General features: G+C 28.6%; 1 protein-coding gene across 1 annotated transcript in view; it reads right to left on the minus strand.

Annotated features, from left to right (window-relative positions):
- The window catches only part of LOC129961940 (elongation of very long chain fatty acids protein 4-like), a 40788-nt gene extending 22538 nt beyond the window's left edge, over positions 1-18250 (minus strand). Inside the window, exons 1-4 of the mRNA XM_056075584.1 lie at positions 18123-18250; positions 11491-11547; positions 3028-3209; positions 1622-1696 (exon numbers count right to left, since the gene is read on the minus strand). Coding sequence (XP_055931559.1) covers positions 1622-1696; positions 3028-3209; positions 11491-11530 — 297 coding nt within the window. The 5' untranslated portion in view covers positions 11531-11547; positions 18123-18250. The remainder of the gene's footprint in view (positions 1-1621; positions 1697-3027; positions 3210-11490; positions 11548-18122) is intronic.
- Positions 18251-18990: the final 740 nt, after the last annotated feature.

Below are 18990 nucleotides of genomic sequence, written 5' to 3' on the forward strand. Positions count from 1 at the left end.
CACTGCATTGAGCAATATAATCAGAAAATAGATGGTGTAGATTTGCGAGACAATTTTGTTTCAATACAGAATTAGGGTCCGTGGCAAAAGATGGTGGTGGCCGATATTTTCAAATTCCATCGATGTTGCACTAACAAATGCTTGGAGAATATCAAGATTTTCTGAAGAAGGAAGAAAAATGTCACTGTTGGATTTTGGACGAGACGTTGTGCTTCATCTGTTACAGACGCCCTTGGATAGTTAGATAAATAAGAAAAGGTCAGCCACAGGACGTCCGAGCAAATTCAGCCTTACAAAACCAATATCCGAAGGACATTTTATTGTTAAGTCTACAGAAGTAGAAGACTACGTTGCAAGTATTGCCTCAGTATCGCTGAAATCTTTGTGGATTGCTTTACACCACAATTGTAGTGAAGCATATCATACTTGAAATTTATATCACCTTATTCTTACAAAATAAGCTTGTCAACTACATTTATTCGTTAATTTTTAATAAATAAAAATTTTCAAAGACGTTTTTTGATTATTTCATACCCTTTAATAAGCTCACAAAAATTTCTAGTTTTTAAAACGTGAAGAAAAGGCGTAGTGCTCGGTGATAACGATTAACATTCGTACTTCTTTTCCGCTGACGTTCGCCAACGCAGCACCCTATATTTTTAAAGATAAGTGCAATTTCCTTATTTTTACATTAAATTACTATTATAAGTGGTCAAAATAATAACTTGTATTGTTTGCATCGAAAACAAATAATGATTTTGAGTTTTGGCGTTTAATGGGTTAATAAAGATTTTAATCGCTTGCAATTTTTAGAACGATTTATCGTTATAATGCAATTAATATATAATTACTAGGAAATAATGTTATATTTTTGGAATGCCTTTATTTAACCAAAATTTGACTATAAGAGAATTACAAATTAATATAATAAGATTACATAGTAAATTGCATATATTAATTCACCGCATTTTTACGTTATAGTTTTTTGATTCTTGTGAAAACCCAGACCATCAGCCGATCAATTTTTTTTTTATCAAGAAGGCACAAAATCTGATAAACACCAGAAATTTAAATGCTAAAACTCTGAACCAAATTTCACTTACATAAGCTGTTATGCTTTTGAATTAACGCGTTTATGAGCAGTAAAATACTTAATGAAATAGATAGACAATCCCTCGACAGATTTCATTTCAAATTCAATACATTTACATTTAAGATATTAAATATTTGTTCGAAATATTGTTGATCTAGCTTACTTCAGTTTGTAGTTAAAACGTCAGTTTATAATCTGTCATCCTGACAGGCAGATTTCCTCTGAACGGAGCTTTTTCAAAATTTGATAAGTTTCTACATCTTAGGTGTGAAACACATTTTTCAAATTTCATCCTTCAAGTTCAAAGAGAGTTTGAGTTGTCAATTTCACACACAAAAGAATAAATATTATGATAATAAGAAATTGGTCTATCGGCTCTAGAAGATCTGAAACATGGAGACTCGTCAAAATCTCAAATTTGAATTTTTTGGAGCTCACAATATTGTGCATTTCCTATTCAAGAAAGTAAAAAGGGAAATTGCTTCAGAGAAAGATTATAATGAATTAAGGAATAATTCAGACTCTTACCTGAACTATTTGGAGGGTTTCTGGAGAACCGGTGTAACATCTCATATCCCATTCATTTATTGTCAATGTGTAAAGCTTAAATGAAAAAAAAAAAAGATTAAAGCAGGCGGAGGTCTTAAAAATGCTTAAATATGTTAAATAGATTATAATCGTGTCTCAAATGTTATATTCTCTTATCTTCCAATGTGTCGCTGTATGTTTTCACGCATATGGTCGCAATACTTTTTCCTTTTTTCCTCTCACGTGCAATGATAAAACTGTGTTTTCTTAATGGAAATTGATGAAGTAGTGGATTTTATTCTGATAGTTTACATTCAGTGGATATATTTGTATGTTGCAAAATACATCCGAGTTTTATTCTGGATGTTAAATGCATTACTTTAAAACCAATAGTTGACAACCAAAGGAAACAAAAACGGATCATTAGTGATGAAATCGATACAAATTAGCTTTGTGAAGTGTGGGTGGTTGTACATCCAAAATATTTAATGGAAATTTCCGTTACTCCATTTCTACAATACCAATTACAATGCACATTTCATGAATGCAGGGAAATGATAACAGAGGCGGGAATCCAAGGTTTTGAATTGAAGCTGGCTTGGCTCTGTTGATTTACTAGCCTAAATGATGGACTAATATGCAAGAAATAAGCGGAATGTGACAATTCTACAAACTTGGTGTGGAGTGATCGTGAATATATTCCATAAGTCTTCATAATTTATAAGCATTGGATATGCATCTTGTTTAAACTAGACTCTGCATGTAGATAGAAGTCTCTATTTTAGAGTCATTCCTGTATCATAAAGAAATGTCAAATAGAATAAATGAGCCCTGGTAAATCTATCGTCTTATGAAGCTACAATCAATGCAAAGAAGATATTCTATTATCATTAAAGCGAACTTATACTACGTACATTAATTATATCTGTTTAATACTAACGCAAATATAATAAGATGTGTTTGTATTATCTTACCATAATATCCATTGAACATTAATATATCTTATTCACATTAATACCCACATATGGAAATTTGAACAATAATATATCATGTTCACTCCTATGAACAATAATATATCATGTCCACATTAATAGGAATATATCCTATGAATATTTACATTAACGGAAACATATTCTATGAACATTTCTATATATTAATATTAATATACATTTTCTATACTATTTAGTTTAACAAGAATCTATCTTATGGACATGAACATGAATCTAGTTTATGACCAATAATATCAAAACAGTCAGGTCCTATGAACATTATCATACTATTTGACATTAACATGAGCATATCCTGTGAACGCTAACATGAATACATCTTATGAACACGAACATGTCCTATAAGCATTAATTGTACATTCACTAAAAATCAAACAGAATCATTGAAGTCATACTCACTTGTGTCATCGAAACGAAATTGAAGGCTGACATGAAAAAATTGTACACGATCATGGGTATTTTTAAATCGAACGGCTTCCGGGCTCTCATCCAAGATGGGCCGAGCCACGTTACGAAAAGGACGTATCCAACCAAAATACCATAGCACTGGTATTCCTTTCCGTTCAAATACTTTCCGATAGCTGTAAAAGAATTCGATTATTACCAAACGGGATATTATTCAAAATCTAAAAAGGTCGGCAAACCGTTAAAAAAAATGTCGGCCAACTGTTTTGTACCATTCTTTGTTACTTATCCTCGACAACTGGTGTATGATTTGAATGCCATTCATTCTATTTGCTCTACCATTAAAACTGTTTATTTAAATTATGAACTGTAAGATCATGTAACAAATATTTTTGTTTTATCTAGGAACAGAAAATTTTTTTTCCAAGAGAGACCGACTTGAAAGAAAAAAGCATTCATCTGCTACACGTATGTTGAGCCTGGTTACCGTTACAAGGTACCAAGAATAGTTAAGCGCAGACATAGGAATCGAAAAATGTAATTAAATTGTGTGCAGTATTTCAAAGTGATATTTATATCAAGTTCAAATTGAATGCTGATGGTTCATTTCTAGTAGTCTTCGATGGAGTGATTCCATTTGGAAAAGTACTATAAAGGATAAGTATATTTTAGGTTTGGATCCATAATATGTTCCTATTAAATTGAGCAGTCTAAATTTCTATACAGTTTCCAGATATTTTAGGGATATTTAACAATATATCTTTGACGTGTTAACATTTTAGAAAAGGAAAGTTCATAATTCTGAGTCAATATAATTCTGAGAATATATAAATTAGAAGCTATTTATATATTTATATATAGGGTGCGCTGTAAATTCGTGCAAACTTCAAAAAATTATAATAAAAAAATGAATGCTCTAAGAATATCGTGGTTTTCGGATTATTTTCAAGGAGTCTTCGGATTATTTTCCCATTCAAAATTATTTCAAAAAATGACCAATAGATGGGCTGACCCGCCAACAGGAGATGGTTGATGCAAATCAGGATATTGCTATAAAACACAAGACTGGAAAAGGATCCATCATTTGATGCAAGCAGCATGTTATCGTTACCAAATATAGAATGTGGTTCAATCTTTCTATAAGAACTGGGAATCCACGACCCTTTCTTTTTTGATGTGCGTTGTCCTACATCCGGTTGGGAAAACTGATCCGTCACTGCAGAACATTATCTTACGCTTTTGCGAGCTGTTTCGTAACAAAGCGTTACCTGCCGTATCCGTCATGCGAGATGGCGCCCCGTCTCACGTTGCTCGTTTCGTCAAGATGTCCCTCCTAGATACTCAGGACTGAGTGTCAAGCCGAGGATGTAATATTCAGTCGCCCTCACGATCCCCAGACTTTACACAATCGGATCTTTGGTTGTGATTATACTATAAATCTCGTGTAAACCGGGAGTCTCCAACCACTTTGGTGGTGTAAAATGCCGTTCAAGGGGTCGTTGGTGACATCGATGTCGACAGGCTACGTTCAGCTATAATAGGCTTATTTAAACATCTCACATGCTTAATACCTTGTTCAGCATCATTTGTTTTAAAATAAAATTCATTGAGTTAAATTACTGTGGTCTGTATTTGACATGTGAGCGCCAAATTTCGGTCATATTTTAAATATTTTTAATGCGGAAAAATCCAAATGTTCTCTTATCACACTCATGCAATTATAATGTTTTTCTAGCAATACTTTTCCTATTGTGATTTTTTTTAAATGTGTGTCGGGCCTCGTATTGTATTAGACGTTATTTAAGCAATTAATTTCCAATACAATCTTTTAGTCCAAATTCGTATATATATATATATATATATATATATATATATATATATATATATATATATATATATATATATATGTAAAACTTTTTCTTAAAGTATTATTCTACCATTTAAATTGCCGTTATATATTGAACGGTTTAAAAAATGAGTTTTATATTTTAGCAACTGAATTTGAAAACGCAATACATAATAGTGTTCGAAATCTGGAACAGGAAAATGAATTAATCATTGAGACTAAATGTCAATTTCAATTTTCAGTGCTTTTTTTTGAAATCGACTATCAAACAAAATTTTATCATCAGGATGAAAATGTTATAATATAAGAACAATTAGTTATTTTCGTGGCCATTGAGAAGTATGTGTTAAACAAACCATCTAAATATAGAAACAAAATATTTTCAGTATGTAACTGTAAAACTTAATTTGTTCTTAAGACACATATTTATAATAAAAAAGTATCCAGGTCAAAAGAGGGAGGAAAAAGTCATAGCATGAGAGTTATGAGTGATCTAGCAAGTAAATTTAGAGGACAATTGGCACAATGGCAAATTTCAATTATTAAGTCCATATGTGAGCACAATTATGCCTAATTCCCCTTCCTTTTTTTTTAATGTTTTTATTCAAGAAGATTTAAATTTGGTGATATTTGTAATATGTCAAGAGGGATGTTTTTATCAACTTCAAGACTTTCTCTTTTGACATTTCATATGCAAGAGTTAAAAATATTCTGCATGTTTTAAATCATTCAGTGATTGTTGCAGTCTTCTAATCGTTAAAATGAATTCTAAAAATGAAGACAGCTAATCTATACAATTATAAATGTGAAAGTTTGGATGTATGGATAGATGGATATTTGTTAGTCAATCACGCCAGAACTACTGAACGGAATTGGATGAAATTTAGCACAGAGACAGATTATAGTCTGGAATAGGACATAGGCTACTATTTATTCCGGTTAATCGAGTGCTTAATTTTTTATTAATTAAGAACTAACTTCGCGCCAAAAGTTTTCATTTCCCAACCGCCAAATGTGTAGGGCTTCAGTTTTTTTTCTTTTCCGCGCTAAAGGGGTTAGGCTTAACATATTTTCAATCGATTATTTCAAATGATTGTTTATTTTCTTAGTGTTTGACTCATTTAAAATTAAAAATTGTTAATTAACTGATCTTTCGTATTCATTCTGAAGTACTTTTAAATTAAAATAAAACAGAATAAAGGAAATTAAAAAAAATTCTAATCTGCATTGCGTTATCCTAATTGACGTAGAAAATTATTACAGGAGTATTGACGTATTACAGGAGCTGCTAAAGAGACAGTGCTTTAATTCCCCGCATACTGTTATTCCAAAGATCTTACCATTTTGTTTCAAGAGGTCGCAATTTCCCTTAAAATTGACTTTTACAATGGCGATCAACAAATCCCAAGGCCAAACCAGGACTTAATGTTGTATTCATTATGTATTAGAACAAAAATAAATGTTGAAATTTTCCCCTAGATCTTTCTCAATCAGTTACAAGTTTCTTTTAAACAGCACTATAATGATACGGTTTGATAACATTTTTCATTTTGATGAGATCTTCAGTTCTCATGCATTAACATGAAAATTTCCATGCGAACGAAGTTGAGGGTAATAGCTAGTTTTTCATATTGTTTTCATCAATTATTATGGGTTTTTTTTCCAGCGGTATATCTTTTCAATGTTAACCTTTCCATCATTATTTTATCGCAAGGATGAATCTCAATACATAAAAGGCATATTGAAAAATAGTAATAGTTAAATTTAAACAAGTCTGATTTAGAGATGAGGCATCCAGTTAAACTTATGACACCGTAATTGCTGATGAACATTAGTTTAGTTTTTAGGGATTTTATTTTCTGTTGGACAGAATGTTAAGTGTTCGCTGAAACTGAAATGATTTGTTTAAATATTTTAAGTGCATTGAATTTCAATTAAAAATAATAAAATATTTCGCAAAATACAATAATACGCAATAGACAAACATTTACTGTAATTTATTTTTTTTTTAAATTTAAAACCATTATTTTTATAGCACAGGATCCTTTTATTTCTGAACTACAAATTTATAAGCCAATATTACAAAAAAAAAAAAAAAAAGGAAATTTGTTGTTTCAATAAATTTTGTTTTTCAAATTTAAAGTATTGAAATGTAATTTTTTTTATTAAGCTTCAATGCTAAAGTCAAAATGAAGATATCTTTATTTTTTAGTAATTTATGTCTAAATTATTCGAATCACTGTAAAGCAACAAAAATGTAATCATCTCAAAAGCATAAGAAATTTCTTTTGTTGTTAATAAATAACATATTAAGTATTAGAAACATAATTTTAATTATTTTCTTAATCATTATTAATTACCAATATCATTATTAATTACCACTATAGGGTATCTACATGCATGTCATAGGTCGCAGGCGACTACGACGTTGTTGTATAATTTCGTAATAGAATTCTGCGAAAAATCAATTACAATAATGCTTGATTGCACGTCCTGAAAAGCAGAATTGTCTGTAACTGCTTTGAAATATTGACCTAATAACCTAATAAATAAGCTTGAAGACCAGAACCCATTCGCAGTTGTCGAGCAAATGAAGAGGAAACGATAAACTCGACATTTTTTCACTGTGCTTTAATAGCAGGCAATAGAAAATGAAAAGTAGGATGTAAATTTACATATAACTTTGAATTTTTCTTTTAATTCAATAACTTTTCACGATTTCTAGTTAAGAATATCATTTCAAGTGAATAGGATTTTCTGTTAACGCAATTTATGGCAGTTAAGTTCAAAAGTAATAGCTTTTAAATTACTTTTGATAAAAAATAATATGTAGTATTCACTATAGTGTTTAACATTGTATAATATAGAATATTCAATGTTATTTTCAGAAAATTATATACAATATTTGGCAGTAATTGAAAAAAAACGTTTCAGTAACTGTTTTGGAATAGAATTCCAAATCAAATGAATCATAAATCAAAAACTAATATATTTGTGTTAGAATTTATTTTCCTGTATCAATACTTTTTAAAATTCCCTTGTCTTTTGAATATTGCTATACAATGAACATTGTACGGCATTCCTTGGTATTCACAAAGAATGGTTGATTTATATTCCATTCCTTTATATTGTATAACATAATAGTGCTACGAGGCTAGGAGACTTTGTTAATTTTTGAAATTTTACGACCGTTCAAATAATAGGGTGATACATAAAATCTACAGGTTCTTATGATAATGTTAAAATGTATATTCCTTTATTAAATCTTTCCCATAAAACCTCTCCTTCGAATAATAATATACGCCTAATCCTTCAAATATTTATTCAGCAGGATCGGGGCGTGCAGGCGAGGAATAGAAAATCTGCGCATATGCACTTCTTCTTACTGTATACATTATGTATTAGAATAAAAATAAATGTTGAAATTTTCCCGTAGATCTTTCTCAATCAGTTACAAATTTCCTGATTATATCATATCAGACTCTGCTTTCAGCAGCACTATAATGATATGGTTTGATAATATTTTGCATTTTGATCAGACCGTCAGTTCTCATTTATAAACATCAAACAACATACGTTTAATCCTTCAAATATTAATTCAGCACGTGAGAATAGAAAATCTGCGCATGTGCACTTCTTCTTACTGTATCCCCAATTTCTTCTAATTTTCCTTATTGTGTCTTCTTCAGGTGTGTATTTAGGATAAATTTCGATCCTTGGCATTTTTTCTGAAATGTATAATTCCATAATTGGTAAAAATCTATATTATGATCCGAAAATTGAAAATTGAATTTTTGCAAAATACAAATGGCCCCTTTTCTCTTAATTATCTTGCTTTTTTTTTAATGTACGGCATAATTTTCTTAAGCAAGCTCCATATATTAGTTTGTGGAATGTATTTTACAACTGTGTATGTGATAATTTTGATATTCATTCCAGTGAAATAATTGTTATTATCCATAGAAGTTTAAATCTGTAGTCTGTATCTACAAAATGATAAAATGATGAATATTTTCATGAAACTATTCACATAACTTATATATGCAAGGAAATAATATGGTGCAAATTATGCTGATAAATAGTTGGGTTGCATTAACGACAGTGCAGTTTGTGTTTAGGTCAATTAGAGGTCAAGGTCAATTAGAACATGCTGTCAGATGCATACATGTTAAATGAGTTATCCAAATTAAATTACTTCATGAAAGTTGAAGTACTTTTGTACCAAAAGTACTTTTGGAGCTGTACAAAAGCGGCAAGATTCTGTATAGAAATACGATTCTCAGAATTCTCTATAGAACTAAATGACAATGCGCTTCCTGTACAATAAGCATATTTTGATAAATAGAATTAGATGTTGTTAACTTTCTTCTTATAAATATAACTTGTGAATAAACGCACGTTTCTGTGCTCCCACTTGTTTTATAAAAAGTATTGTGTTACAAGGAGTGATACACAGGCTCGATACTCAACGGTCTCATTTGTGACTGTGTCCAAAGTGGAAAAAAATTGGAAACAAGCGAAAGAAAGCAAAGAATGCTTTTGGTTCTGTATTTTTTGTGAGAATGTTAACATGCGGAAAAAAAAATTTGTGATTTCTTTTAAGAACCGAATTTCTGCTTAAATCTAATTTTCTCCGGGATTTCTAATCCTCATATTTAGGATTATTCGATCTCAGAGGGTTTCTGAGATTCGTAATGAAGCGCAAGTCTGCAAGAAGTGGTACATTTTTCTTTTTAATTTTAAGATTGGACATATCAAGATTTACTCAAAAGTACCAATTTGTAATGATCTTTTTGTTTAGAGAAATATATGTAGTTAATTATGAAAAATTGTTCTACTATATAGAATTTAAATTTTTAAAATGTCATTCAGGTTTCATCGAATGTCCTGCAATTCAATATATTTCTTTTATAATAGCGAATAATAAGAAATTCCTTCTTTTGTTTATTGACTGATAACAATTTTCATGACAACTAGAAAAGATATATTTCTTTGAACGTTTTTGGTAATTTCTCAGATTTTTCTCCTAGAATGATAGTAACGAGCACCAAAGCTGTTAACAAAATTGCAAATATCTCATTCACATTTATTTTAGTCAGGAACAAGTGTTTCACATTCGGCACATGTGGTCTTAGGACGGCACTCTTACTGAGAGTGACTTACGACTGAATCCTACTTAGTACTAGAAGCATACTGCGAAATTTGGATTGTAGTTTTTCGAATTAAATATCTGATAGAAATGGATTCGTATACATCTGGAATAAGAAAGATTTAGACAACATATTTTGACATTATTATGCAATCATCGATATTTGTTCGGCGTGCAGTGTGATGTCCAATGATACCACGCGAGAAGGTCAAAGACTTTTGAGAAGAAACTGTAACTGTCAAATCACTTCACTCGGTCAATCCTTTTACAATTGATGTCTGAATAGCCTTTATTCATTCAATACGAAGACGTAAAATGAAATTAATTTATATAAGGTGAAATTAAGCTAATTGAGTTCCCTTTTGAAGAAGTTGAAATAATTGCATCAACAGCAACCCCTTTCAAATTTAGAGGAGCCATATGATATTGATTGCAATTTATTGCAAGAAGGAATTCTAAGAAAGGTTGTCAGTATCTAATTCTTGCAATTTCCAGAATTGGACCTTATCAGAGTTATATCCAACAACAGCTAGGAAAGTCATTCCAGGACAGGAGACCATTCTTAACGCAAGCTCAATACTTTTAAGACTCTGCATTTAGCTGGATGGATAAGCCGAAATGCTTGCCTAGAATTACCCTTCTAAACGGTCACCATGCGTGTTCATCCCATGTGATTTTAGTAGTCAGCTGAAAGAATGGAGCAAACAGAACGGCGACATCTAGCATTGGGGAACTCTCACTTTTGTTTGAGAATAAAAAAATAGAAATAAAAAGTAGAAAAGGAAAAGAGGTTTTGACTCATGCCACGTCATAAGATGACACCTCCCTGTAGATTAATTGACTTAAAAAAGAATAAATGAAAAAAACAACAACAAAAAAATAGAAAATTAGTTTAGTAAAACCTATATACTTTGCTGCAGACTTATCGTATAATTATAGATTATAATTTTATATCAATGTTACTGTATTAAAGCACCTCAGTTTTGGTCAAATTAAGCTCGTTTCAGATCCTCGTAAAAGCACACTGAAACCTTCCTTTATTCCTTTATAAAATTGTGAAATCAATAGAGTGATCTTTGATGATATATTTTTTAATGAAATCAGGCTTCCCATATTGAATGCTGCAGTTTTCCTTTGCAATTTTTTAAATAAAATGTTTGAAATAAATCCAGCATTATATTTTAACATGAATATTTCATATTCAGAATTAGTAAGTTGAGTTAACTTTCATAAAATATAGCTTGATTTATCATTTATCTTGATTTATGATTTATCAAAACTCATCATTTTCAATATATTTAAGAAAAAACGGCAGAATTTAAATGTGCAACTTTCTTGAGCTATAGCTAAATAAACAAGTCAAACAAAAAATTATTTGACATTTCTAAAAGATATTATGTTAGGATATTGTGAAAAAATGTGAAAACCATGAAAAAAAATTGAAATTAATTTTGAAACTTACGGTTAGCTGTGAAAAAGTCGTATATGGTACTAGCGAACATGATGCCGAAAAGTGATTCTGCAATAAAGAAAAATAGTTGATCAAAGCAGCATTAAATAAGACATACTGAATCATTAACATTTTTTCAGGTATGAAATAACACAGAAATGCTTAAAAATTTTAATTATACGAATAAAAATTTCTCTTGTATTTTAAATCAAGAAACTTTTCTAAGGCAGAAGTTGCTTAATTCTTTTAAAACACTTTTAAATTTATTTAAAAACGTCATTCAATATAACGTAGCAAATTTGTACGATAGAATCATTTTGAAAAATTTGTGCGTTTTCCAAAGACAAAAGAAACTTGCAACGTAATGAATATTAATATATGTGTGAAAAAAAAATGTTCAATATATAATCTGTATTAAATGGAACCAATCTGATTGAAAAGCATTTGACATTTTAAAGTAAAGTCTAACAATGCTGTTTGTGATAAGAGGCAACGTATTTTCCACGCTTAAAAATTATTTCCCATTAAAAATGTCCTTGTGTAATAGAAGAATATATATATATATATATATATATATATATATATATATATATATATATATAAATATATATATATATATATATATATATATATATATATATATATATATATATATATATATATATATATATATATATATATATATATATATACATATATATTATATATATATATATATATATTATATATATATATATATATATTTATATATATATATATATATATATATATATATATATATATATAATAGTTTAGTTAAATGTATTATATTTATATATTTTTATTTATGATATATAATATTTCAATTTTAATAAAATAATTAGAGAATTAATTCTACTTGCTTAATTTCACCGTAATTTTAGGTGATCATAGAATTTGGCTATTTATAAAAATGCATTTCAGTGACTTATCTCCATATAATATGGAAGACGAAGGATAATTTTAAATTAATTATTACTTTATCTATGCAGTTGAAGAATTGCACATCCAAAGTTCCATGTTGAAGCAATAACAGCCATAAACATCTAAAAGAATGATAAGTTAATTCTGTAATCAGTGGATTGTCTTGTCTTTTGTGATTGTGTGTGAAATGCCCATGCAGGTAGATTACAGAACATAAGCACATCCGAAAAAAATCATAACATTGGTTTGCATACTTTCCATTTATCCGTAATTGCTTTACTTGACGAATTTTTGTCGAATGTCTCTTTCAATGAACACTGATTTCCGTGATCTATTGGCACCAAAAGGCTTCATTTCTCCTGAAATAAAACACCTAAACGATTTATGGTGTTCTCATTCGAAAGCCGATGGTATGGACATGTTTTTGCTGCATTTGGCAAATTGTAGCTTTACTTTTTTTTTTTTCGGAATTCAAAATTAAAAATTTTGGCAACATTTCAATTTTGAATTTCGCTAACGTTTCAGCGCATATTATTCGGCTGTAAATCCGTGTACTTTCATAAAACTGGTGATATATTAAAGGATTTTAGTGATTCTTTCAGAATATGTGCCAACTTTACGTGAGGATGTATCCCAGAATTTTTTAATTTGGATTTTTCACGATTTTTAACAGAACTCATTTATTCGCCTTAACTTGTAAACTGTTATAGATGGAACTGCTGGAGATGGGACAGGGTTATTATAGTTTTTGATAATATTCCCATGGGCTTTTCTGTACGCTCTTTCGTTTGTCAGAATTGATCAAACTCATCCTGTAGACTTATTCAATTATACTCAGAGTTTTCATTTTTATTAAATAGTACGATGAAATTCATTTTTTTACTCATATTAAGCTGCCTAAAAAGTCAATAATTTGGTTGAACAACCTGACCTTCAGTGGTGGCTAATTTATTAAATTTTTGTAAATTTCGGACATGGAAAAATTTCAAGAATCCTTAAATTTTATTATGCAGAGTTTAATTTTAAGATTATCGGTACACTTTTAAAATCTAAAATTTGAATTCTGAAAACAATAGAATGTAAATATTAAAAGTAATACAACATACTCCTTAAACATTTTTAAGACAACGTTGTATGCGCAGCCATTCCAATAACCTCCAATGCAAAACCAAATGGAGATTCGTGACAAACAGATCTAGAGAACAAGGGAATTCTTACTTATTATATCTGATCTGATTATAAAAATAGTGAAGAAGGTAATATGTTAAGGTGTGTGGCAGGCGAACTCTCATGAACTAGTACTATTTGCGCTAGTATTGTAAATAAACAGGAACTTACTTTACCTTTGCAGAAAAAATTGGCGGACATTTAGAAAGGCTATTTAGAATCCCTACTTCACCATCTGATAGGAAAATTGTCGATGATTAAGGGATATTTTATAAAATGCAATTACAGTTTACCTCGCGGATATTTACAATTTAAAAAAGCGAAAAAATTCTTTAAAATTGTATTTAAAGTGAAAAATATTAAAAGTAATTAATTGTAAAAAAGCGAAAAATATTAAAAGTAATTAATTGTAAAAAAGCGAAAAAATTCTTTAAAATTGTATTTATTAATTTGCTTCTGTCTACAAGACTGTAACTTTGCTCAAAGAAAGTAAATGGAAATTTTTTCAGACCACATAATCTAAATGTAAGATTCCTGCCCTTTGTTATTTAAATTAAAATTCTGCATGCATCTCTTAGGAATTAGATATATGGATTGTTTTGGAACACGCTTTATTAAAAGAAAATGATAGATTTTAGTTAAAAACTTTGACATTAATTAGAAGAAATATATCATATTAAAGTAATAATTACTAATAATAATCACATACATATCATACTAACTTTTAATTAAAATAAAACTTATAAAAGAAAATTTTTCTTATAGATTTTCATATTTATATTTGAAATATAATTTGTATTACATTTCAGTTTTCTTTCTGAAAAATATTACAATCTTCGAGGAGAAAATGCAATAGTATTTTACTTTGATGTAATGATTTAAACGAAAATAAAATTTTAGGATCTAATTTTATTCAGATTTTTTTCAACATTCAGAACAATTTCAATTCTTGAATTAATGCTTTTAGGAATTCAGCATTTGTTAAACATTTAAAAAAAATCAATCTTTCTATCATATCTCTAATAGTGGCAAAATATTTGAATGAAAGATTTGATTAAACAATAAAATAGGTTTGAATTAAATTCCAGCAATTGGAGGCATGTTAAAAAATTACATATTGGGTTCTAATGATTTAAAATATATTATTAAAGAGAAAATTGTACATAAAATGTTATAAAATGCTTCAAAATTTATTATTCAATTAAATGTATTTGTATTGGAGTTAAATATATATGCAAATAAATTAAAATATTTTCAAGAAAAATTAGTATCGTTTTTACAACGTTTTAATTATACGAAAAATTAGAAAAAGCAGAAAAATACAATACCATAAATGTATTTCACACAAAATATTTGATTTTAATAAGATCTCGTTTAATTACAAGGAATAAATGAGTGATAATGAATTTACTAGATGGTTAAAAAAACAGTTTTCGCTAAAAAAATTTGATCTTGATTTTAAACTGATTAATAGGTGACAGTAAATACTAAATCAGAAGAAATTTTTGTTTACATTAAGTTCTTTTTAAAATTTTAAGTTATGATTTAAGAATTAAAACCATATTATCGATTATCTGATGACACGCATCAATATTTTTTTTAATATTACATTTGCATTCACTTGCAAATTTCTGCTGTTAGATGACTTCTTCCCATCGGAGCTGTGATTTTTGTATTCTTTTGAATAATGTCAGTAATATTACAAAGACATCAACATGATTTAAATGGCAATTTTAATGCTTTTCCATACAAACAAGTTCGGCATTATAACTATATATATTATATATCGATAGATATATATTATCGATTAGCAACAATCAAATGTAAATAGATCCTCTTATGAACGTTTCAACTAATTCATAGAACATTTTTTCAGCTGAACTTAATACAATGATTTGCTTAACTAATTAATGGAACTGAAAAATATTATTAGAAATACTCGGAAAAAGGGTTCGCTTGTTTAAAATTAAAAAAAAATCAAGTATCAATCTATCGTCAAACAGTGAATTTAATCCAGGGCGAAATGATGCTTTACTGTTGGTCGGCAAATAATCGCTATGTTTTATTGTTATCGTAATCGCTTATCGATAAAGCAAGAAATTCTTTCTTTCACAGAATGTGGAAAGTTTTTTCATGAAATATCTAAAAATTCTATGAAATAAATCAGAATCAGTTACTTTATGAAAAAAACTAAGAATTCTCTGAAATTACTGAATTATGTACCTTTACGGTGACATTGCACAAATTTGGCAAGATTTAAAATCAATGTGTTTTTTTGCCGAGTACATCAAAAACGCGTCAGTCTTCCAAACACTCGCCAAATTTTCACTCTCTTGGAAGACTACCAAATTTTTTTAAGTTTTAGCGATTGCATTTGGCAAGAAATCGCCAAACACAAATCAGCTTTGTGAACAATACTTTGATATTAAGTCTTAAACGTCTGATAAAGTCTGATATTTTAATTAGGTTATATTAAATTTTCTATAATGAAATATAAAATATAATATAACCAAATTATTTGTTAAACGATATTTTAAGCACAATATCTTGTAGTAGTATTCCATTTCATTCATATGTTTCATTAAATAACATGGTTGAGTTTGAGTTAAACACATTCTATGTAAATAGTTAAATATCCTAAAAAGGGAGCATTTTGGACGAACAAACTGGTTGCCAAAGGCAGTTAGTGCTTTAAAATTCTTCACTCTTACAACATTTATTCTGCTAGAAATTTTAAGAAAACTTTCAATTCCCGAACTCATATTCCAACCCTTTCCCTCCCTTTTTCAAACTCCCTCATATAATAATTTGCTCATATTCACAAATTTTCTACAGTATTTTTCTTCCCATAACCCACTCTTTTACTTTTAAAAAATTGAAATCTATTGAATACCATTTAAAATTATTTGCTTCCCTTCCTCATAAATGAAAGCAAATCAGATTCATTTCAATGACTTACTTATGTTATTGGATTTGAAATTTACATTTCCACTGCAAGATGAACTAGCGAATACGAAATATCTTCTTTTATTCCTAAATACACCTTTAATTGGCTTTTTGTAAAATTGTTTAGAAGTTTCTATTTACAAACTATTTTTAATAAATTATTTACTGTCAAAATGAATTTGGGATTCATTTCTCACAATTAAATTATTAGTTCTGAAAATTCGTAGTGTGACACCAAAAATATCATAATTTTAAAATATCAAAAATAATGCAAAAATTTATTATTTTAATGCAAGTGCTATTCCTTCAAACCAGAAAATGTAAATTATTGTGACATTGCAGGTATGAATATTATAAATCCAGAACAATCTTTAATTTCTCATTTAAAAGATTTTACATTTTGCATTTCAGGGAAACATTCGATTTCTTTCTGATCAACAGTTGTACGAAACCCCTCGAAGAATTCTTCTAACTTTATCTCTAAAATACTTTAACAAAATATTAAGGAAAGAAAAAAAGAAAGAACGTTTCCTTTCTGAGGATGTAACGACATGTTAATGTTTCACTACCTTCAAGAAGCGAATGAAGTCTTTCGTTAAAATACATGATTGATAATATCTGATATAAATATTTGTTCTTAAAGTCTTCTGAGTAACTTTTTCTAGTAAAAAAAATAATATTAAAGACAATGCTTGCATAATTATGACATTAAAGTAGCGAATTAAATGACTTTAATGAGACAGTGGAATTTGAAATGAACGAAATAAAAAATGGACGAAAACGTGCAATTTTGTTTTATTTCATCACGAAAATATATGTTTATATTCAACTAAGATAGTGTTATAAAATGTATTTTTCTATAAAAAATATTTGTAGGATTAAGAAAAAAAAGTACAACTTAATTAATTTTCTGAAATGCTATTTTAACTAGATTTAAATATATTTAAAATGTTCCAGGTGCCCGAATTATAGAAGAAATTAAATGAAATTGATAATAAAGATTTCGGTCAAACTTTGAAAGAAAATGGGGCATGAATTTTATGTTTCGAGTTTTTTTTTAGCTCGTTAAAAGTCAATTTTAGTTCAGAAAAACATAAAATTCCTATGAAAATTCAGTATGTGTACATAAATTTTTTTCTAAAATAGTAGCAATCAATTGGAATTACAAAATCATACTTAGATTTATATTGGATAATAATAAAAAAATAATAGAAAAATTTAAATCGCCTAGAATTTTTTGAAATTTTAAAAAATTATATATTTTTTAATTTTTTTAAAAAAAATAATATATTTTGTTTTAAAATGTTTATAAGAAATATGGCGTATTTAAATTTTAATACATATACATAAAAAAATTTCTTAACTCTGATTGAATAGTTCCGAAAAGTGTCTAATAAAGGCCACTGTCCCCTTAAGGAGATTGAATTTATTTTAAATTTTACGATATAACTTTTCATTATAGAGAAGAAATTCATTGGAAAAAAAAGTAAAACAGTATTAAAACCAAATTCCTAGAGCGTATGTACAGATCAAAAAGTAACATGAAATCGCTGACAATTCTTTTAAAATGATAGATAACAATTTCCTACCTGTGATAAAACAATTCCTCCTGCAATCTAAGAATCAAATGTTACAAGCGCATTTTACTTTAACATACATATTACACGTTCATGGGATAATGAATTGTAATTGCGTCGGAAAATGTACGATATTGTTTTTGAATATGTGCGGATTTATCTGGATTGGAATCTATGTCATGGATGGAAAATTTATTCCGACTTAGAATAAATTTTCAGATCTGAAACATTATAAGCGTTTTAATATTTCCATGGTGAAAGAGCGAGAGGATTAACCAGTTTTTTTGGGGTTTTTTTGGGATTTGCTAATATGAATATTATGAATCTTATCTTCTATTCCTGAGTGGTCATCATTTTAAAGAAAGAATTGATTTAAGTATAACTTGTTTGAATAATATCAAAGTTGAAAAGGAATTAATAGTGTTTGTCAAAGGGTTTAGAGAATAAAAGACAAGACATTCTTGCTTTAAAAATATTTGCTCTCCATATAATGTGACTTCATCTCTCTCTCTCTCTCTCTTTATATATATATATATATATAATATTTAATTCCTTTATTTCAGCAGATTCTGGTCCTTTCTTTAATTTACGAGACAAGTGTTCTGGACTTTTCTTACTGTCTCCAGAAAAGTGCTCTGGAACTTTCCCTGTTAGTATAAAAGCAGAAGATCTGTCTGTCGCTGAGTTCAGAGTTGAGTTAATAAATTGGTTTACCTCTACTTCTTGTGTGTGTCATGGAGTTCCACGCTAGAGTACCTCCGTGACAATATATATAAAATTATATGTATATATATATATATACAGGGCATCTCAAAATCTTGATTGCGGCTTTTATTCCTTAAATATTGATAATATACATATACTGTAAATTGCAAAGTTG

The sequence above is a fragment of the Argiope bruennichi genome, chromosome 2 (assembly GCF_947563725.1).
Source record: "Argiope bruennichi chromosome 2, qqArgBrue1.1, whole genome shotgun sequence".
Lineage (NCBI taxonomy): Eukaryota > Metazoa > Arthropoda > Arachnida > Araneae > Araneidae > Argiope > Argiope bruennichi.